The sequence below is a fragment of the Muntiacus reevesi genome, chromosome 6 (assembly GCF_963930625.1).
Source record: "Muntiacus reevesi chromosome 6, mMunRee1.1, whole genome shotgun sequence".
Classification (NCBI taxonomy): domain Eukaryota; kingdom Metazoa; phylum Chordata; class Mammalia; order Artiodactyla; family Cervidae; genus Muntiacus; species Muntiacus reevesi.
Window position 1 is genome coordinate 100,992,451 of NC_089254.1, and position 22,048 is coordinate 101,014,498.

General features: G+C 56.3%; 2 protein-coding genes across 3 annotated transcripts in view; one reads left to right on the forward strand and one right to left on the reverse strand.

Moving 5' to 3' along the window:
- Positions 1–3,861, forward strand: part of ZYX (zyxin) — a 38,998-nt gene extending 35,137 nt beyond the window's left edge. For both annotated transcript variants that reach the window (XM_065939276.1, XM_065939275.1), the window contains exons 6-10: positions 1,058–1,178; positions 1,340–1,509; positions 1,622–1,800; positions 2,617–2,737; positions 3,269–3,861. In XM_065939276.1, the coding sequence (XP_065795348.1) occupies positions 1,058–1,178; positions 1,340–1,509; positions 1,622–1,800; positions 2,617–2,737; positions 3,269–3,367 (690 nt within the window). In that variant the 3' untranslated portion in view covers positions 3,368–3,861. The remainder of the gene's footprint in view (positions 1–1,057; positions 1,179–1,339; positions 1,510–1,621; positions 1,801–2,616; positions 2,738–3,268) is intronic.
- A 485-nt stretch (positions 3,862–4,346) lies between these two features.
- EPHA1 (EPH receptor A1) lies at positions 4,347–19,843 on the reverse strand. Its single transcript, XM_065938720.1, has 18 exons — positions 19,718–19,843; positions 18,649–18,716; positions 13,989–14,270; positions 12,620–13,025; positions 12,227–12,382; positions 11,558–11,902; positions 11,298–11,425; positions 10,901–11,051; positions 10,381–10,477; positions 10,095–10,162; positions 9,185–9,310; positions 8,097–8,282; positions 7,864–7,925; positions 7,533–7,739; positions 7,218–7,367; positions 6,768–6,961; positions 4,759–4,914; positions 4,347–4,675 (listed from the first exon to the last, which is right to left on the reverse strand). Exons 1-18 carry the CDS (start codon positions 19,803–19,805, stop codon positions 4,597–4,599), a joined length of 2,949 nt encoding a protein of 982 aa, XP_065794792.1. The 5' UTR covers positions 19,806–19,843; the 3' UTR covers positions 4,347–4,596.
- Between the last annotated feature and the right edge of the window lie 2,205 nt (positions 19,844–22,048).

Below are 22,048 nucleotides of genomic sequence, written 5' to 3' on the forward strand. Positions count from 1 at the left end.
GCTTACGTAGAAGGGGCTCGCAGGAGACTCTCACGGTCAGTTAAAGACAGGAGGAGGCCGGGGAAAACGGCTGAGAGCTGGAACGTCTGTAGTGGATGCAGCTCTTGATGCAGACAGGTATGAGGGTGGTGGAGCCAGGGCTGGAGGCAAGGTGACTGCGGGAAGAGGGTGGCTTTGAGATTCCCCATGTCAGGGACTGAAGGCGTTGGCAGGTAGAGCGTTCAGTGGTGGGGCCACAGTCCTGGGTGGACTAGGAATGGAGACCAACTCAGCCTTCCTGGGGACCATGTCATGGAGATGGTCCTACAGGTCAAACAGCCCCCATGGGGCCTCCTCCCGGGATGTCTCAGGGTTACTGCCACTGCCGACCCCCCAACTTCACCCCCACCCCCAATCTGCAGCTGTCCCAGGACCCCCCTGAACAGGAGGGGCGGGCTGGCTGGAGAGGGGCCACTGGAGAGTGGCCCTTCTCTGAAGCCTCCTGGGGAGGGCCTGGGGTCAGCCAGGTGGTCCAGGACCCCCCGCTATGAAGGGACCCTGGGACCTCTGCGTGGGAGCTGGGCGCTGGGGTTTAACCTGACTCCCGCTGTGTTGTACCCTCACGCTGACAGGGGCTGCCGGGCAGCCGGCGGGACGGGTAGGTGTGTGTGTGCGGGGCTGCCCCCGCCACCGCGCGCCGGGCTCTCCGTGGGGGCCGTGGCCCAGCATGCTCTGTGGGGTTGACGCGTGGCCTGGGTGCTTGGCGCTTCCGTGACCTGAGTTGCTGTGTGCGTGGCCTCCGTCCGCTCAGTCGTTCCGGCCTGTCTGTGTGTGCGGGCAAAGCGGGTGGCAGGGTCATCCTCGTCCCCTGATTTGTGTGGTGCTGGGGGGTCGGGGAGGGAGGTTGAGGAGCTTTTGGGGGTCCCACCAACCTGAGTATCTGGAAAACAAGAGACGGGGTTGGGGGCAGGATTCGTCCTTTTCGGGGAGAAAGCAGAGAAGCCAGCTGGGGTGGGTTCTTGGAGGGCGGTGACCCTTGAGAGAGAGAGAGGGCATGAAGAAAGTGTTGGGATTTCAGGTGCGCCCCGCTGGGGCCCCAGGGCCTCTGACACTGAAAGAGGTGGAGGAGCTGGAGCAGCTGACGCAGAAGCTGATGCAGGACATGGAGCATCCTCAGAAGCAGAGCGTGCCCATCAACGGTGAGAGCCCACCGCCCCGCCTGGAGGGACGGCCCCTCCATTTCCGGGCCGTTACCAGGCCTGCGGCTCCCGGCCTCGTCTGTCTGATGCCAGCCGACCCCTCGCGAGCTCTTTTTTTGTCCTTTCTCCTGTGTGATCTCCATCGTCTCCGGCCTCTCCAGAGTCCTGTGGCCGGTGTCACCAGCCCCTGGCCCGTTCGCAGCCCGCGGTTCGCGCTCTGGGGCAGCTCTTCCACATCACCTGCTTCACCTGCCGCCAGTGTGAGCAGCAGCTCCAAGGCCAGCAGTTCTACAGCCTGGAGGGGGCTCCGTACTGCGAGGGCTGCTACACCGTGAGTCCCGGGGTTGGAGGGTCGGGGCGGGCACGGGGCGGACAGCTGGCCCTCGGGTGCCGGTTCCCTGCCAACCTCCAGCTGCTACCACCCTCCCACCCCGCCTCCACAGGACACCCTGGAGAAGTGCAACACCTGTGGGCAGCCGATCACTGACCGCATGCTGAGGGCCACGGGCAAGGCTTACCACCCGCAGTGCTTCACCTGTGTGGTCTGCGCCTGCCCCCTGGAGGGCACCTCCTTCATCGTGGACCAGGCCAACCGGCCCCACTGCGTCCCCGACTACCACAAGTGAGGACCCCCTGCCCACCTCCAGGCCCTTCTCCGGGTGCCAGCGATGCTTCGTTTGTCTGGGAGCCAGGCTGCCCCCAGCCCCAAGACCGCTCTTCAGTCCCTGGGGCTTGCTTGCCACCCCCAGCTCCTGTCTGTGGATAGCAGGGACCGGTTCATCGGGACTTGGCTGTCCAGTGGCCTTTGGCCTGCCGGCTCGTCCCCTTCCCCAGCCTGGGTCTCGCTCTCTGAGGTTTCTTTCCGGTGTGGTCTTGTGTTCAGCACTGGACCTTAGTGACTTTATTTCACAGGTAGGCTCCTTTCTCAGAGTGCCTTTGGAGATCAGCTGTTTGGAGGTCAGGGTTTCCCCTTAGAAACAGTGTTTACAAGGTAGCTACTTTCTGAGGCCAGTGGCAAGGTTCTGATGATGGAGCCAAAGGACCGGAAAGCTGCAAGCTCAGACCCCCACCTCTGAGTGTGAGTGGGGTGTAGGTTTCCAGGGCTCCGTATCCCTCTGTGTCCAACCCCCCCAGCCCCAGGGACCGGGCCGAGGCGCCCGCATGACGGGGGGTTAGCAGGGGCTGGGGGTCCGGGTTGGGGTCCTCTGGGAGTGCTTTGGGCAGGGGCTGCAGTGCGCGTGGTGGGGGTCAGGAGAGGTGGGACGTTCCTGATGAGGACCAGGTACGGCAGCCAGCCTTCAGCCTTTCTTTCGAGCCTCCTCCACTGAGGCTTGTGGGGCAAGATGTACAAAGCAGTCTGCCTTCTCATTTCCTTGCGCTTGGGGTAGGTCAGCGCCCGGCGCCCCGTCCTGACACTCACCGGCATTGCGCCCCGCAGGCAATACGCCCCCAGGTGCTCTGTCTGTGCAGAGCCCATCATGCCGGAGCCTGGGCGCGAGGAGACCGTGCGCGTGGTCGCTCTGGACAAGAACTTCCACATGAAGTGCTACAAGTGCGAGGTCGGCTGCACCCCCCGCCCTGAGCCCCTCGGGGATGGGAGGTTGGTGGGACCCTGCTCACGGGTTAGGCGGTGGGCGGTGCTAGCTTGCAGGACCCGGGTGCTGCAATTTGAGGGTGGGTAGTGGCGGCGCCCACACCCGCCCCGCGAAAATGCATCCTTGGCTTCAGGATGGCCGCATGGGGTTCTCTGAGGTCACTGAGTGATACAGAAAGGAAAGGGGACCGACCCCCAGGAGGGAACGGTGTGGCTTTGTCGTGGGAGGTTGGGGGTCTCCGCGAGGTTAAAGAAGTCAGAAGAGAGGTGAGGAGATGCCCCACTGGAAGCAACCGCTGCCCATCCTGGGGGAGAGTCCTCGGGGACAAAAGTGGGGGTGAGAGGGGTGAGGATGGGAGTTGGGGCAGCTGTGGCTGGGCCAATGTAGAGAGAACAGGGCTGAGCCCTGAAGCATCTGGCCTCCGGATGTAAAGATGGAGGTGGGGCGCGTGGGTGGTGGCCCTCCCGGCCAACGCGCTCTCTCTGCTCCTCTCAGGACTGTGGGAAGCCCCTCTCCATTGAGGCGGATGACAACGGCTGCTTCCCCTTGGATGGCCACGTGCTCTGCCGGAAATGCCACACCGCCAGAGCCTAGACTGAGTGAGGACTGGCCCCTTTCTCAGACTGCAAGTCCATTCCCCCATCAGCGGACCGCCCACGATGAGACCACCTCCCCTTCACCCTCCCCACAGTTATTTTTTGACGTCCAGCCCCTCCCTCCATAGCAAACCCCACCCCAGTCTCCCTCCTGCCCTGATCCAGGGCCCCCACGTGGCCTCAGGGCTGCAGAGTCCCATCCCTGGGGTCCAGTCCCCCCGAATCCTGCAGGGACCACCCACCATCGTCCAGGTAACCCCGCCTGAGGGTGCACTGGGCCGAGCTCTGCTGCTTGCACTGCTGCACCGACGCCCTTGGCCTGCCCTTGAGCAGCCCTGTCCTCTGCTTGCTAAGGGCCAGGAGATGCCCGCACCCAGCCTTCTGGGAGGCTGGGCTGGGCTCAGCAGCCTGGACATTCCCCCACCCCCAGCCCCAGCCCCAGCCGCCAGGTTGTGGCCACAGCTACAAATAAAAGACAGTGTTTTCCAGAAAGCTTAGTAGTTGACTTTTTTGTACCTACAGCCCTAGAGGATGAGATGGAGATGTTTAACCGCTCAGTCGTGTCGACTGACTCTTTGTGACCCCATGGACTGTAACCGCCAGGCTCCTCTGTCCATGGAATTTCCCAGGCAAGAAGACTAGAGTGGGTAGCCATTTCCTTGTCCAAGGGATCTCCCTGATCCAGGGATCGAACCCAGGTCTCCCTCATTGCAGGCAGACTCTTTACCATCTGGGTCGCTAAGGTGTATCTGACTCTTTGTGAGCCCATGGACTGCAGCCCGCCAGGCCCCTCTGTCCATGGGATTCTCCAGGCAAGAATACTGGAGTGGGTTGCCATGTCCTCCTCCAGGGGTATCTCCCAGATCCAGGGGTTGAACCCACGTTTCCTGCATTGGCAGGTGAATTCTTTACCACTGAGCCACCTGGGAAGCCCGAGATGGAGAAGAGGATTAAAAAAAACCAAAAACTTGGGGAGAAGTTTCTGTTTATTTACAAAAATATATATGTATATGTATATAATATATATTAAGCCCTCCCCCAACTCCCACAATTCACTTTTTAACTTCTACCCCACCTCCCTTTTTAAAACAAAGAGACTTCAGAGAACTTGAGAGGCAGTTCCTCGGGAAGGGCAAGCAGGAGCAGCACCGCAGTCCTGTGTCTGGCAGGTCAAGGGACCCGGGTCCCATCCTTGTTCCCTGAAGACAGGGTCGGGGAGGGGAAGGCTCAGTCCTTGAAGCCCTGAATACTGTAAAGAATGCGCTTCTGGTGTCCCGGGAGCGTGATCCCCATCTGCGCCAGGTCCCTGTGGGCAAGGAGAGGGGCTCGGTGAGTCCCGGGGCTCGATCCCCAGCGGCCCTGCCCTGCCCAGGCCCCCAGGGTCCTCACTCGGCCGTCAGGTCCAGCACGCACTCCATGGTGTCCAGCCCAGCGGAGCGGAAGTGCAGGATGTAGCGCTTCATTCGGATGGACTCCAGCCACTCAGCCACGCTTCGGTAGGGGATCCCGTCGGAGCCACTCAAGCTGGGCAGGCGAAGGGTTACCCTGTGGGGCGTGGGGGGGACCCCTCAGTCGCACGCGATGGGAGATGCAGGGCTTTCCTGAAACTGGGGCTCAGCCTCCGTGCCTGTGCGGCTGGCCTGCGAGCCAGGCGTCTGACACAGAGATTATCTGGACTTTGCGGGTTAGCCTGGCCATTGTCTCTGAACCCATTTCCTGGCCTGTTGCCTGGCAACAGCCACGGGGCAGGCGGACAGTCCTGCAGCACTGACAGACCTGGGGACAAGAGGCAGCCTTGGAGGTCTAGACAAGGGACCACCGGCCCGCCTGCACTGCAGTGGCCACCTCTGGGCAACTGATGGGGGCCGGCTAAGACACGAGGATTAAGCATCCCAGCTGAGAGGAAGCAGGAGGAGGAGGAGAACAGAGGCCCCGGAAGGTGGATGTGGCTTCGCCTTTTCTCAGGGTGGCCCCGGGAGTTCTAGGAGCAGCCCCCTGCTTGCCACCTCCAACCTCAGCTGTTATTCTTGCACTCTGACCCCCGCCCCCCCCCCCCCCCCCCCCCACAATACACTGAGTGTTCCTGTCCTGAAGCCAGCTGGGGCCAAAAACCATTAGCAAAGTAAATCTGCTGGGGGAAAAATATCCAACATTCCAGAAAGATTAGCACATGCGGTCTCCAGTGCACGAGGGAGTTGTGCTCCAAAAAGATAGTTTCAAAAGTTGGAACTGGGAGCATGTTTTCTCCCAGAAACAAGGTTATATATGGCGGTCTGATACAGAGGCCAGCACACCAGAGTTGCTTTACCCGATAAAGTATTTGAAGCCGTGCCCGTCTCTCCCATTTCACCCCCACAACCAGTTGATTCTCTGTAATCTGGCACTGTTTTCAGTAAAAGGCAATTCTGACCATGTCCCTCCCATGGACAGTTTGAAAGAAAAAAAAAAAATTGGGTCAGAATCAAGTTCAAACTTCTCTGCACCCTGCATTATTTGCATCTGGCACACCCTCAGCTCCCCAAGCCTTGCTGGCTACGTGAGCTGGGAGCCTTCCCAGACCCCACAAGGTTGCCCCTCTCAGTCAGGACACACATCCCCTGGCTGGCTCTTGTCAGTTTCTCTGTCTTCCCTTCCCCATTCTCAGGGACCAAGCGCCCTGGAGCAGGTAGCAGGTTGGCAGCCACTTGCATATACTTTCTATCTCCACGTGCTTGCTTTCTGGGCTGGGCTGAGTCGCTCAGTCGTGTCCGACTCTTTGCAACCCTGTGGACTGCAGCCCACCAGGGTCCTCTGCCCATGGGGATTCTCCAGGCAAGAATACTGGAGTGGGTTGCCATGCCCTCCTCCACTGGATACCCCCAACCCAGGGATCAAACCCAGGTCTCCTGCACTGGCAGGCAGATTCTTTGCCACCTGAGCCACCAGGGAAGCCTCCATCAAACTAGAGCTATCAAGGCTGAGACATTGTACCTCCTCCATCAGAGCAGACTCTTCTCAAAGTGCAGACTGGAATCCTGTATCTATGCCTGACTCTTGGGAGCTCCACGGGCCCAGCGCTTGGTGCATGTGGCGGCTGCCCGTTTCCATTCTCCCAGACCTGCCCAGCCCACCCAGGGTGGTTGCTGCTGCTGCTGCTGCTAAGTTGCTTCAGTCATGTCTGACTCTTGTGTGACCCCATAGATGGCAGTCCACCAGGCTCCCTTGCCCCTGGGATTCTCCAGGCAAGAACACTGGAGTGGGTTGCCATTTCCTTCTCCAATGCATGAAAGTGAAAAGGGAAAGTGAAGTCACTCAGTCGTGTCTGACTCTTAGTGACCCCATGGACTGCAGCCTACCAGGCTCTTCCGTCCATGGGATTTTCCAGGCAAGAATACTGGAGTGGGGTGCCATGTGGTTACCTGGGATCAAAGTTGGCAATGGTTCGCAGGGAGTGGGGGTTGGCGTGCAGATGCTCCAGCTGTGCCTTCAGGCGGTGGAAGGGGGGCCGGCGGGCTCGGTCGTAGGCCCAGCAGTTCTTCATGAGTTCATAGAGGGGGGCGGGGCAGTCCACGGGAGGGGGCAGCCGGTACCCGTCCTCAATGCTCTTCATTACCTGCAGCGAGGAGCAGGGCAGGAAGCTAGCCCGGCAGCCCAGCAGGAATATCTCTGTGCACACAGATCATTGCCACGGAGCCTCTGAACCCCTGACCAGGGTGGGCATGGTCAAGACAACAGGGCATGAGGTGAAGGGGACCAGAGAGGTTAGGAATGCAGATAAAGGAGCAGAAAGAAGAAATCGGGGTATTTGCAAGAAAGGGCCGTGGAGGATTTGGGGAGGGGCCAGGAGGTGTGAGAAACACCAGGCTCACCTCCTGATTGCTCATCTCCCCGTAGGGCTTGTCCCCGAAGCTGAGCACTTCCCACATCACGATCCCAAAGCTCCACACGTCGCTGGCCGTGGTGAAGATCCGGTGGGCGATGGCTTCGGGGGCTGTCCAACGGATGGGGATCTTCCCTCCCTAACGGGGCACGTGGGGCAGAAAGCTGAGGGGTCTCAGCACTGAAGGGCATGGGAAGCTACCGTGTCCCCATGAGCTTGCCTGCTCTGTACGTGCTGACGGCTGTGTGTACAGCGTGTAGTTGTGGGTGTGGATGTGGATGTGATAGGCGTATAGGGCTCTCACCTGGGTTTCATAGGTGCCATCAAAGTTGTCCAGGAGGCGGGTCAGGCCAAAGTCAGACACTTTGCAGCAGAGGTTCTGACTCACCAAGATGTTCCTGGCGGCCAGGTCCCGGTGGACGTAATTGTGGTCACTGAGGTAGTTCATGCCGGACGCTATGCCCTGCAGCATGGTCACCAGCTGCCCAGGCACTAGCTGGTCCTCCTGCTCCTGCAGCAGGGAGTGGGCCAAGTCAGGGGCCAGGCTGGGTCTCCTCTTCCCAGAGCCGGGGTCCATGCCCGGGCGGGGCTCTGTGGCCAGTCCCCCTTCCCAGCTGGTCCTGTACCCTCCTCACCCTTAGGAAGGCATCCAAGGCTCCATTCTCCATAAACTCCGTGATGATCATGATGGGTTTTCCTGAGACATAAAGCACACATCACCCCAGCAGCCTCCACCCCGTCTCCACCCAGAACCACACTTCCTGCCTCTGACGGTGCAGCCTCCCTCCACTTCCGGTGGTCTCAGCCCTCCTCTCCCACCCCCTCCCCCGGCCCCTGCACGCTCTCTCTTGGGTCCCACCCCTCATACTCTTTGTGACCACGCCTTCCAGGTGCAGAATGTGCGGGTGGTTGAACTGGCCCATGATAGTCGCCTCTCGAAGGAAGTTCCACCACTGGCCATCGGGAGATGTGTCTTTCAAGGTCTTAATAGCCACAATCTTGCAATCCTGGCTGGGGAGTCTCAGGGACCCCCGATACACTTCCCCGAACTCTCCTGGGTGGAAAGAAAAATCAGGGTCACGGCCGGATACACTGTCAGGCTCCCGAGAGGGACAGGCAGCGACCTCCCTAGTCCTCCAGTTCCCTTTTTTTCTCCGGCCCAGAGGAGCAGAAACATGGTGTACCCTCCTCCCTGAGACAGGGCTTGGCTGTACTTCCCAGGGCCGGGGGGCTGGGAGCCGGGAACAGGAGTACAGCTCTGCAAGCTGCTTAGCACTGTCTGCCCACCTAGCACAGTTTCGGGGCTCAGGAGACAGTGGGCAAGGGGGTGCTGTGCAGTGGGGCTGGACTGTGCTCACGGAGGGCAGGCTGGTCAGGGTCAGTACACAAGTGACCGGGGAAGCTGACCACTGCCACCTCTCTTCCGCAGGCTGCTCTGGTCACGACTCGGCCAGCTTGGCCACACAATCGGCCAAGACACTGCCGAGCTTTGTTCGCTGTTCAGATCCATTTCCCCTGGTGACCCAAGGGATCAGGGCAGCCCAAGGACACCGGGCCCCTGGTAGGGTGGAATGCGGGACGCCCTGAATCCCTTCCACGTTTGGGAACCCTCTGAGAAGAGCCTGAGCCCGGGCACAGTGACCCCGTCTCAAGAGCCTGAGCCCGGGCACAGTGACCCCGTCTCTTGATAAAGATGATGTGTCCAATGCTCTTTATCAGAAATTCCATCATCACAGAGACAGATGGTGCAGGAGGTGGGGGCTGCTCCAGGACACCCGATAAGGGGGTTACAACGTGAACACGGTAGTTTCAGGACACAGGGTACAACGGGGAGGAGACTCATCTGGGAGCTCCTGGGCCAGAGGAGAGGCCAGCTGGGCTCTGCACGGAAGGGCCGGAAGGAAGGGGCCTGCTGGCAGCTCTGCGTGGCCACACAGAGGGGCCCACGGGGCTCACCTTCGCCTATGACGGTGTCCACGACCAGCCAGGCCGGGTCGAGCTCCTGGGTGAAGTCCAGGGCTCCCTGGGCAGGGTCTTCATATGCCTGGAGGTCGACGTAAGGCTTCAGCCACAGCTTGTCCTCTGTGGGAAGAACAGGGTGGACTTGGCCCAACTCTGGGGGCTCAGGGGTACCAGGAGGAGGGGCCAGCAGACCCCAGAGTCCTGGCTCTTCTGACCCCTGAGAAGCCCTGTCCTGGATGAAGTGAAAGACAGTCTCCTCCCTCAGCAATGAAGCCTCCAGAACCCAGTCACTCCTCCTGTGTCTGCATGCAAAGCTCGTGTGTCCTCGCCTCCCGGGGCCCAGAGCAGGAGGCAGGAAGCCAGACCCGAACCGTGTTCATGGCCTCAAGTGACCCAATCTTCCGAAGGCTCCTCGACCCTGCATCCTCGCCTCCCTCCTCCCTGCTGCTCACCACCCTGGCCCGGTCACTCACAGCTCATTCACATTCCCAGACAAGCCTGCCTCCCGCCCCGTGACTTGGATGGACCCCAGACTCCCCCTTTTGTGGGGCACCTAATGTGACCAGCGGGCAGCCCACATGTCTGGAAGGAGCCTTTTCCTCCCATCCAGCCTCAGCCCACAGACCCCGCCAGGCAGGGCAAGGAAGGTGGCGCAGAGCCCGGGCATATCCGTACAGTGGCTCCGACAGCTCACAGGTAATTGCACAGAGCCTCTGGGGGACTATTAGTACGGAGTTAATTAACCAAAGTTAATTAAGGAGTGAAACACCACAGCCCTGGAGACAGGAGAGCCCACTCGTGCCCCCAGAGCTGCGCTAGCAAACCTGGGTCCCTGGGTCCCGTCCTAGGGGCACCTCCCAACACGCATGTGCACCACGTGTGCACACAGGCACTCCCGGCTCACCTCGGTCCCCATCGGCGACGCGATCTCGCTGCCTCTGCTGCCTCTGGTGCCGTCGCCGCTGAGCTCTCCTATCAGGGTGGGGACCAGGGTCTTCAGGGGCCCAGGACCATCTCAGGGGCCCAAATGCTCTTCAGCTGAGCTCTCCCCAGAAACAGGGACTGGGGGGGGGGACACAGGAGCTTTGGGACTAGGGCGTGAGAGGGCTGTTGGGACTGCATTCAGGAGCTTCTGCCTGGGCACGGGGGACCCAGGGTGGGGAGGGGGGTTGGGGGCACAGGAGAAACACCTGGAACGGAAGACCAGCATCCCGAGCAGCAGAGCTACGCCCAGAAGCAGTCCGAAGATGATGGCCACGATCTCGCCTCCACTCAGGACCCTGGAAACTGCAGGCACACAGGGTGAAGAAGTCTGGGGGTGCTCAGGGCCTCCAGGGATGATGGAGGCTAAAAGGGCACACGCAGGGGGTATGTGTCCCCCAACCAGGGAGATGGGTATGGGTGTGGGTGAGAAAGCCCTTGGGAAGGGCCCATGCAGAGACCATCAGCTTGGGCTGCCAGCCAGTGGACGCTGACCTGAGAGGTTAGGAGACTGGACAGAATGCTGGCTGTCAGTATACGGCATCAGGATGAGTGTCTAAGGAGGTGCAGTGTGAGCTGCATGGAGCTGTCCACCCAGGAAGCCTGTGTGTGTGCGTGTGTGCATGTGTGTCTACAGGAAGGAGCTCACTAACTGGAACACGGTCTGAGAAACCTCAGGGGGACGACAGGTGCGTGTGTGTTTGGGACAGAACAGAGTAACCCACTGACCGGGTGGGCTGGTCCGAAACTCATGGTCGGCAGAGAAGGGGCCGGGGCCCAGAGGGGTCACCATGCGGACTCTGACGATGTATGTGGTGTCGGGCTGCAGTTCCGTCAGCAGGACCCTGGGCTCTAGAACCATCTGGTACCGCTCTTCGTCCTGCGGATGGGGGGGCTCATGTTATCTGGGCCATGCCGTACCAGACCTGGTGGAGGAGATGGGCAGTCCTGGGAACATGCGGGAGGGGAGGCTGGGGAATGGTCAGGACAGGGCTCCTGACGGGGTTCTGCCCTGAGACAGCCACACAGGTCACTGCGGGCAGTCTTCTCCCATCCTGCACCCCAGGCGAGGAAATGTCGGGTGCATCCAGGCACAGACACCAGAGACATTCAGTCGCATTCTTACCTGGTTCAGCACGTGCAGCTCGTAGCTGAGGTTCCCCCCAGGGCTGCGGGGCCGGAACCCCGCCCAGGTCAGCTCCAGCTGCCGTGGTGCCTTCTTCACCAGTCTCAGGGACAAGCCTGACAGGGACTCTGCGAGTTCAGAGGGAGGAAATCACTTAAGTAGCTTCTGCTGGCTTTCCACCCATTGACTTGTCCCCGTGGTCCTATGCTCCCCCCCACCCCCCATCTTCTCCAGGCCCTGCTGGCCCCCAGGCCCCTCACCTGCAAACCCCATGTTGATGCTGAGTGAGGCACTGGCAGGCTTGGAGGCACCCAACCCCGACACTCCATTCTGGGCTTCCACGTTGAAGGTGTAGTTGGCGTGGGGTTCGAGGCCGTCCACACGCACTGAGGGTGCAGTGAGCCCGCTAGGGCCTGCAGAGAAGCGCACACCTGCCCCGCAGGGCTGGCAGGGCCCCCCATCCAGCCCTGCTCCCTGACACTGAGAACACTCCACGTTGTATCTGACATCTTCACGTTCCCCCAGGTCTGCTGGGGGTTCCCAGCGCAGGGAGAGCTGAGTCCCTGAAACGGAGAAGCTCAGATTTCGGGGGATTGAGGGGGGACCTGTGGGAAAACAGAGGCCATCAGTGGGGGCCAGCGTTGCTCTCTCCCCAAGCTGCTGGCTTCCAGCCTCCTCCCAACACCCTGATTCTCGAAGTCCTCTGAAGGTCCTGCCAGGAGATTTGATTCCTAGTGAGGGAAAGGTGGCTTAACCGCATCTCTGTGCTCTTCTAGGAGAGCAGGGGTGCAGGCTGAGGGCATCACGTGGCTGGCATCACGTGGCTGGTCCCCAGTATCTTAGAGGCTCTGGAAAGTTCTGACTCCAACACAGGCTTAGCCACAGTCCTGCACCCCCTCACAGATGGCCAGGCCCTGGCCCCGACTCACGTGTGCACGCAGCATGGGGGCCCTCCCCAGGAGCGCGGTAGTGCCCACTCTCGCAGGCACACTCCGTGGCCCCTTCAGCCTCGGCTGTGCTATGTTGGGGGCACTTGAGACACTGGGGCGCGTCCATGTCACTCCGGTAGGAGCCGCTCGGGCAGGCTGGAGAGAGAATGCCACAGAGCCAAGGTCATCCAGCGTTTTAGAGGCAGAATTGTATCCCTTCTCCCAATCCTTTGTGCTAGAAACACCCCGGTATGTGTCTCCCTAGGGCCTTTGGACACTCAGTGTAAAAGTCAACTGAGATGGAGTGTGGGCTTCCTTCCAGCCCTTGGCACCTGGGAGTCCCTCCCACAAGGGGCCCCTGCAGATTCTCCCCATCTCCTCAAGTCTTCTTACCGAGGCATTCCTCAGCATCGCTGCCGCCCTCCTCATACCCAGGCTCACAGTAGCACCGCCCCACCGGTACCAACCACTCGCCGTCGGGGCTGCAGTGCATGCGGGGTGCACCCGAGGGGCCAGGGCTGACATGCGCATTGGGCACACAGGTCCCTGCCACTTCGGCCAACCCCCCAGGTCCGGGCAGAGTGTCGGGGAATTGGGCCAAGCCGTGCACAGTTTCAGGGCAGCGCTGGTAGAAGACCCGGACGGACACCAAGGCCACACAGGCACCCGGGTTGTGGAACGCGAGGTAGAGGCCTCGGCGGGTCAGGCGGCCCAAGGAGCAGCGCTCCACGTTCAGCTTCACGGCTCTGGATGCAAGGTCTCGGACGGTGAAGCTCTGGTCGGCGGCCACTGTGGTTACCTGGGAAGGAGGTAGGGGAAGAGGGAACAAGGCAAAGTCGTGCTTTATTCCCACACCACAGAAGTGACTGCTTGCTTGACACTTCACAATTTATACAGCCATCAACAAAGGACCGATTACGTGGGAGCTACTGAACCAAGCATTTTTATGTGCATTAATCCTGCAAGGTAGAATGGATCACCTTCCCCATGTGACAGATGAAGAAATTAAGGCCAAGAGAAGTAGAATAAACTTGGATGAAATCACACAGCCACCACCTGGTGGGGCTGGGATGGGAACCCAGGCTTTAGGACGCTACAGCTCTGATACTTCCCACCATTCACAGGTGTTCCCAACCTCGGTGGCAATGAGGTGATCAGTTATAAAGGGTGTCATCGTTCACTTATTACTAGTAACCAACTTTACAGCAGCTGCTCTTTGGAAAAAAATGAGATTACATCCTCTAATAATATGCTCCCTTTTCTTTCGCATTCCAGTATATTTTTTTGGGTAGGAAAGAAAAAGATTAGAAAGTAGCCTGCAGAGAACTGTCTTCTTACACAACTCTAGGTATACTCATGGGCGTGTGTCACACACAGTTGTGGTGAGCATTGATGTAAAAAGTCCAAATACCTCTCCCTTGCCCCCACTATGCCATGTTCTTATCTAAATAGATGCTCATAAAGGCCTCTAAAATAGATGAGGCTGGCACTCATTAATAATAAAAAAATATTTTTATCACCATTTCAAGACAAGGAAGAGCTCAGAGAGGTTAAGCGACACTCCCTGTGTTGGGACACAGCTGAAGAGGTACTTGAATCCAGCCCTTCTGATTTCTAGTCCCATATTCTTTTTGTTATTCCACACCCACACCCTCTTCCTGTTTCTGCCACCTTCTCTTTTCTCTGAGCAGAGCAGGGTCATGGAAGGGAGTGGGGCAGGGATGAGTATCAGGGCTGAAATGGCCACGAGGGGCAGAAGCACCTTCTGGAACATGGCCCGCCGGAGCTGAATGCCCACGTCCTGGTCACTCTCCATGTACAGGAGGTTGAAGGTCTCCTTGCAGCCCAGAGGCCCTGCTTCCCCGGGGAAGCTCTTGCAGTCCCGCACGGTAAACTGCAACTCCACGTGGACGCGTGAGGCCTCCTCTCCCCGGTAGATCCAATTGGTGCGAAGCCAGTGCTCAGTGTCTCTGCCTTCTTGCACGGGGCAGTCCTGGTACATGTACAGCGGTGTCCCGTTCAGTATCTGCTGCACCTCACTCCACTGTGAGAGGAAAGTCAGAGTCAGCCTCCAAGTCATCATCACCGACTCCCCAGATACTCACTTTCTAGAGTGGAGGTGAGGAAGCTGGTGTCAGAGCTCCACAGGCTCACACTTCTTGTCCTGCTTTCTCTCAACACCCCATGCAACAGCATAGTAGGTTAACTGTTCAGGGTTGGGGATTTACTTGGATATAGCATAAGCAAGACAATGGGCTTCCCAGGTGGCGCCAGTGGTAAAGAACTCGCCTGCCAATATATTCCTGGGTCAGGAAGAGCCCCTGGAGGAGGGCATGACAACCACTCCAGTATTCTTGCTTGGAAAATCCCATGGACAGAAGAGCCTGGCGGACTATGGTCCAAAGGGCTGAGAAGAGTCGGACATGACTGAAGCAGCTTAGTACATGTACAAGACAACACCTCCTTAACAATCCTGGCCAGCCAGCCCTGGGCCCTTCAGTGAGCCCACTCTAAGCGTGTGAGCACCATTTTCACCTATCTTATCAGCAAAGCTGTCAGATACCCCAAAGGCAGATTTTGAGTAGCTCATTCACAGAATCTTTCTGCCTATTTGTTCAGAGGAGGGGAGACTATGTATGATGTGAAGGCTCCTGACTTTTGGATGGCAAGAGCAAATATAGAACTCTTCTAAATGAGGGAATCTCATCCTCTCCAATGCTCCCTCCAGTTATGGCCACTATCAAAATCAACAATGGAAAGAGCTGGTTGGACTCCCAGACATCATCCAGTTCACCTTCCTTAACTCTTTTTTAACATTAAAAAAAATGTTTAATCTTAGCAATAATAATGACCAGCACTAATATAGAGCTTATCATGGGCCAGTCACTATTCTAAGCATTTTGGATGAAGAAGCTGAGTAACAGTTAGGTTAAAGGACTTACTTGCTCAAGGCATCAGCTATTAAGAGGAGGAGCTGGGAGGTGCACCCAGGGATTCTAGGCTCCAAAGTTTATGCTCTTAATCATCATGTATCTATGTGCTTATTACAAAAAGCCAAGGATAAAAGCCTACATAAAATAAAAAGTGAAATTCTTCTCATCTATCCATCCATTCCTAACGACCTGGAATAAAACCTCCTAGATCATTTTCAGGGTTTCCGGAGAAATACTTGAATGTTTTCTCGTGTGCCTGTTTTTAATGTAAGTTTTTTTAAACATATACATTTCATTTTGTAACCTACTTTCTGTTTTTAACAAATAGTCTTTGAAAGATGTCCACAACAGTGCATAGATCTACCTAATTCTTTTCAGCAATTCACAAAATAGTATCTCATTGAATGGATGCACCATAATTTATATAATTATTTACCTATTGTTGGATATTTAGGTAACTTCTAGCTTTTTTAAAAAAAATTTTTAAGTATTTTAGATTTTTATGATTTCTGTAGAACTACTGTACCAAAGGGCAAGGACATTATAAATTTTATAAGAAGATATTGCCAAATTGTCCTTCACAGAGGCTTTATCAACTTACACGTCCACAGTGCAGGAGGTACATTTTCTCAAAACTTCATTAACACTGGACACTAATGAGCTTTTTATTTTTGGTCTATCTTATGGACAAAACAGCTTCTGGCCATTTTAATTTACCTTTCTTTGGGGAGGAGGTTGTGGCATTTTTCTTTTGTTCACTGTCTATGTGTATTTTTAAGCAGTTATGTTTTATAACTTTGCCCAATATTCTACTGTCATCTTTTGAATCTTTTGAGTATCCATTTGGATAAGCTTTTTTTCTTTAACATTACAGATATTAATCATTTGTTTGAAATGTATATTTCATATATTTCCTCCATCATACCATGTAATTTTGCTAATGATGTCTTTTAAAATTTTTACATAATAACATTTTTTCTTCTTTCCTTTTTCTGTGTTATATAAATATTTTGCTTGAGAAGCTCTCCCATCCAAGATTATAAAGATATTCTATATTTCTCCTAACATTCTTATAGGTTTGGTTTTCAGGTTTAGATTTAAGCTTCCTAGAGTTAATTTTTTGTGTGTATAGTGAACTTCCCAGGCAATGCTTAGTGGTAAAGAACCTGCCTGCCGATGCAGGAGACCGGGGTTCGATCCCTGGGTTGGGAAGATCCCCTGGAGAAGGGAATGGCAACCCACTCCAGTATTCTTGCCTGGAAAATGCTATGGACAGAGGAGCCTGGCAGGCTACAGTCTATGAGGCAGCAAAGAGTTGGACCCAACTGATTGAGCACATAGTATGAAGATGTAACTTTACTTTCTTCCTTTAAAAAAAACTTATGGACACTGAATTGTCAATTTATCAACTAGGCTCTACCTTACACATTGATTTGCCATTCCAATGTTATCACAGACTAAAATCTCAAGTATGCAGGTTTGTTTGGGGACTTTCTATTCTGTTGCGTTGACCTGAATATTCTTGTGCAATACCAAGTGTTTTAATTATAACTGGTGTATAGTATGTTCTGATATCTGGTAGGACAAGTTTCCTATTTCATTATTCTTCTTTTTCAAAAGAATTCTCAGCCGTTCTTAAGTATACTCTCTGCTAGATGAATTTTTAAGAAGCGCTCAAATTCTATAAAATATTCCAGCAATATTTTGGCTGCAACCCCCTTATTGTATAAAGAAGAGACTCAGGCCCATAGCAAGTTCACTTCCCCAGGGGTTTTTATAACTACATGCAGTGTTGGAAAAGGCGAGGAAAAGTGCCATGAACTTAAAGTTTGGGGTGGTGTGGGGCAGGCGCAGAAGTATATGTTGCTGTGAGGCATGTATTTTTGTATTAGGGTAGGGGGTTCAAAGATGGAACAAGGGGTGTCCTGGCTACAGCGACAGAAGGCAGCGAGGGTCTGTACTTAGGGAGCTGTGATGGGGAAGCTGGAGTGGAAGGCTTGGGGTGGAGGTCAGGTGGAAAGGTGGTGGGTGGTTAACGCGCAGCCCATTAGCTAGACTGCCAGGGCTGCAGCTGGAGCCAGGAGAAGCAGATGTTCCCAGCTGTAACACGCTTCCCCTGGTTCCAGCAGTGACAGATGTGGGAGAAGCAGCTGCCCGGGATCCACAGCAAGGATCCTTTCACTTATCACTCTGGTTGCTGGCTGTTACATAGGTCTGTTCTGGGGAGGATGAATCTGGATGTGTGTGTGTGTGTGTTTTGAAAAGATGGAGAGGGGTGGAAGGGACTCAGCAGTCAGTGGAAATGTGCCTGCTGCTGTCTTCTTGCCTTCCTAGTACAAAGCTGTTTAGCCTGAGCTGCAAAAGGGGCCTTGTTTCCACTCCAGCCCAGTTAAGGGAGACTTATTTGAGTGGGGGGTGGCAGGGGTAGCCTGTGGGAGCCTGCAGACGGACCTACAGCCCTCACTGTGGAGTGATGAGCTGGTTTATGAGATGCGGCACCTATTAGAGCAGGCCTACTCCAGGATTTTCCGAGCAGCCTCTCCTGTAGGATACATTATGATTTTGTCTATTAATTCTAATTACAGGCCACTCCACCGGAGAGCCCAGAGTGGAGCCAGGACCCTGCGACCCAGAGGGAAAGAAACCAAGTAACCCCAGAAATGCAGGGTGGATTCCTACTGCTGTAGGAAAGAAAAGAGGACGCCCAGAGAACAGTCCAGGACCAGAGGGAAGAGGCCTGAGGCCAGAGTCCTGGAGGCTATGGTGCTTGTGGAAGTTCCTGTGGTCCCAGGCCCAGCTCCGCTGCGCTGAGTGGCAGCCCCGCTCTGGGACTCACAGGATCCTCCCCCTGCTCACTGGGACTTCGGAATATCCAATAGGGAAGGGGCTTAGAATGCATGGTGTGCCTGGGCTGGGGAGAACGGAAGGGCCAAGGGCTCTCTGATGGGGCAGCTTTTAACTTGGGGAGAGTCAAAGATGCTTTGAAGAAGGTGATGAAAACTCTGTCTCTCCTCTCCAGAAAAAAAAAAAAATAAAGTCCACATACAGCTACCTAACTCTAAATACTTTTTGATAAGGGCCCCTGACCCCTTGAAACCTATCTGCACAACTCCACTGGGATGGATGGACCCCAGACTGAAGACACTCTTCTGTGTTCGGGTCTCAGCCCTCAACCATCTCAGGGATGGTCCATTCTCTTCCCAGGGGCTGTCACTCTCATCTTCCTCCAAGTCCTTGCAAGTACTGAGCCCTTCCTCGCTGGGGCAGGGAGAGGAGGAGCCGGGCATTGAAGCTTTCCCCATGGGGTGAAGCTTGACCCCCCCCCAAGTCCCATTCAGGAGGCTCTGACTCACCTCCCCTCCCCTCCCCCTCCCGGAGGAGACACTTCCAGTTTTTCCAGCTCTTTTCTTCGCTCCTCCACCCACCTCACCATCCCATTTCCCAGTGGCCTTCAGCCTTGAGCCACCCCAGATGCCCCCTGACACTCACCCCATCCTCTGGGGGATCCAGGAGCCAGCCCAGCTCTTCCTGTGCCTTGCTAGTATCCATCAGAGTGACTGAAGGTGGAGAGAAAGGGGGCTGTCATCTCTGGGGGAGGCCCCACACGTGCAACTCACATTCCTCCTTCTGGGCCCCCAGCCCCAAGGCTTCAGCATCCAGTACCCTCACAGCTGTGAGTTTCTGAGGTTTTGGGGAGGAAAACCTCCCCGGAAGGAGGATTGAAGAAGAGCTCCAGGGCTTAGTTTGTCTTTCTCCCGAGTGTGAAGGGAGAAAGGGAGAGTGGGGCAAGGGTTGGAGGGCTGAACCTTTGGCCAAAGTCAATGGCAGGAAGAGCAGTCCCAGAGAGGCTGGGTGGCCTCACACTCGGCAGGGACCGTCAGGTGTAGAAATGGAGGGGCAGATGGACAAGAGATGAGCTTGGCTGCTGGGGGCCGCTGAGTGGGTAGGATGTGGACAGGGGACTCTGGAGGGGCATCCTGGGTGGGGAGGCTGCCTCCCCCTGGCAAAGGGCCTGGCCTGCACGAGGTGGTGGAGTGGGGATACAGGCACAGCCAAGAGTCCGGGAAGCAGGGATAGTAGGATCACAGAGCATGCAAGTGTCCACAGGAAAGGCTTGACCTCTGCAGCCAGGAGCACCTGCACCTAACCCACCCCCAGCGGCAGGTCCCTCTGTCCCCGGGCTTAAGATGGCATAAGGGGACTTCCACCTCCGACTTCCGAAGGGTCAGATCCCTGAGTTGGGAGCTTAAGGTTGGGACTGCCTGGGAATGGAGGGTCCCCAAGATCGCTGGGGTGGGAGGCTGCTTCCAGCAGAAACTCACTCTCCACCCCCACCCCACCCGGGAGCAAACTGCTGGCCAGCAGGGAAAGGGGTGAGTGACCCGGGAAAGCAGCTGTTTGGGGTTAAAGGCCAAAGACTGGCCTGGCCAGTCGACTGCCTGGTAGCCGGGCAAAACAGGAGCGCTGGAGAGGGGCGCCGAGGAGAGGGCCTCTCTGGAATGCCGGCTCCCGGAGGAGGAGGGGGTGGGGCGGGGCGGGGCGGGGCGGGGGTCGGTACCTTCCACGGCGCGCGCCCCCGGGGGCAGAGGGGCGCAGAGCAGCAGCAGCAGCAGCAGCCCGAGCCCCAGGGGCCAGCGCCGCTCCATGGCGCTGGGCCGGGACCTGGGACCGCGGCCCGGACGGCGGGGCCAGGTCGCGAGAACTGGGCTAGCCGGGCCGGCCGGGCGGGGGCGGGGAGGGGGCGGGGCCAGCGCCCGGGGCGGAGTCCCGGCCTCACCTGGATCACCTTCTTAAAGGGACAGGAGGGCAGGAAGGAAACTTGTAAAACAGGCCATAAACTTCAAAGAAACTGGAGGCGCCTTGACCGGAACGAGCCTGCGGGCGCCGCCTAGTGGGTGGGATTGGGAATCGACTTGGCTCCGTGCTCCTTTGGACCCTAAACCCATCCCTGTCTCCAACCGGTCTTTGGCCTAACTACACCCAGGTGTCCCTCCCTTCTCCCTTTCTTCAGGGCCCAGCGCTGTAACAGACACCGGGAGGGGGAAAGCAGGGTAAAGAGACACGTCTTGATGTTTCCGTCGGGGAGGCTTAGGTGACCATCATGCAAGGCGAGGTTGGTTGGAAGCAAGTCCAGGCGGGGGCTCGGTAGGTTGAGTCTTGAGGGAGGAGACTTGGGTGAGCTGGGTTTTCTGGGTGGCAGAGATTGGGCAAGGCGTGAGCGAGGGCCCGAGGGCAGGGAGCCTCAAGGTGCCTCTGGGAGTGGTGAAGGGACCAGTCTGACAGCTGGGCTCAGGATTGTCGTCCTGGGAACCAGGCAGGAAAGGCAGGTGTGGGGCCGGGCAGGGAAGGTCTTGGTACACGCGTGAAGGAGTTTGCACATTACCGTGCACTTTATAGAGCAATGGGAGAAACTGGTGAGGGCTTCTGAATGCAAGTGCTAAGAGGAGCTACTGGTGTAGACCTACCCTGTTGGAAAATTTGTTATGTTAGTTGCTCAGTCGTGTCCGACTCTTTGCGACCCCATGGACTGTGTTCTCCAGGCTCCTCTGTCCATGGGATTTCCCAGGCAAGAATACTGGAGCGGGTTATCATTGCCTTCTCCAGGGGATCTTCCCGGCCCAGGGATTGAGCCCTCATCTCCTGCATTGGCAGGTGAATTCTTTACCCCTGAGCCACCTGGGAAGCCCCTGTTGGAGAGTGCCTTACAGTATATTCAATACATGTTTGTTCAGTTTCTACTCTGCTTGCAGCAAGCTCTGAAAGTGTCAAAGAAGAATCCTTGCTCTAAACAAACTATTGGCTGAGAACTGTTTGCAGGGGCTGGAGCATAAAGCAAGAGCAGAGATGGCTAAAGCGACAGGCAGGAGGCACACATTAGGGGTGACAGTGGCTCCAAAGGGAGTGATCGCCCACTGAGGGCCGGTGGTCAGTCCCGTGCCTTGGGGCCACTCCTTCCTGCAGCCAGAGACTGGCTCCATCTCCCCTGGCTGACTCATCCATAGTTTTTCTATCATTTGAATTGTTGCATGTTTTGGTCACCGTGGGGGAAGGGAGGTGGTGCATTTTAGGTGCTTATTTTGTTTCAAAAAACTAATCCTTCTCATGTTTCTTTTTTTTAACATACAGATAAGGACAAGAGGAAAATGGCTCATAATTTCCTGGCCCAGACTAGCCTCATTGGCATAAATAAATAAATGGAATCCAAGTACGTTGGTTGGAAAATTCACATGGAACAGAAAAGAAACAAAACGGAAAGTAGAATCCTCTCTCCTCCCACCCTCCAGTTCCTGACCCCAGAGTTACCCACCATCAATTGTTTTTTTGGTCACCCAAGGTGTTTTCTCTACGGTTTTGTTGTCGTTCAGTCACTAAGTTGTAGCCCTATCTGACTCTTTGTGACTGCAGCACGTCAGGCTCCTCTGTCCTCCACTGTCTCCCAGAGTTTGCTCAAATTCATGTCTTTCCCCTGTGGACACACCATCATATACCTCTTTCTAGTCTCCGTCTGCCCCCACGGCCACCCTATCCCTCACCCAGCACATATACACGCTTTTAGAATGTATATACAGAGGGGGCCATAGGATACATAGGCTCTGCACCAGGGGCCTCTTTCTAAAGTAAAGGACTGTGGGAAGGAGGGGGAGGCTCCTGCAGGCTCCAAAGGCTCAGAGCTTTGTGATTTCAGCAGGGAGGAATGGGCGAAGGGTGCACAGCCAACAGAGGGGGGAAATGGAGCAAACTTTGGACAATCGTGCTAGGAAATAAGCCAGACTGCGGTGAGGTCATGCATGTGCTCCGTGGTGTGGTTCATTAAAGTTACAAGACCCTTGGGACTCAAGGGGTGTGGGGGTGGGGCTGCCCATGCAGAGAGAGGTGGAGTCCAGAGGAA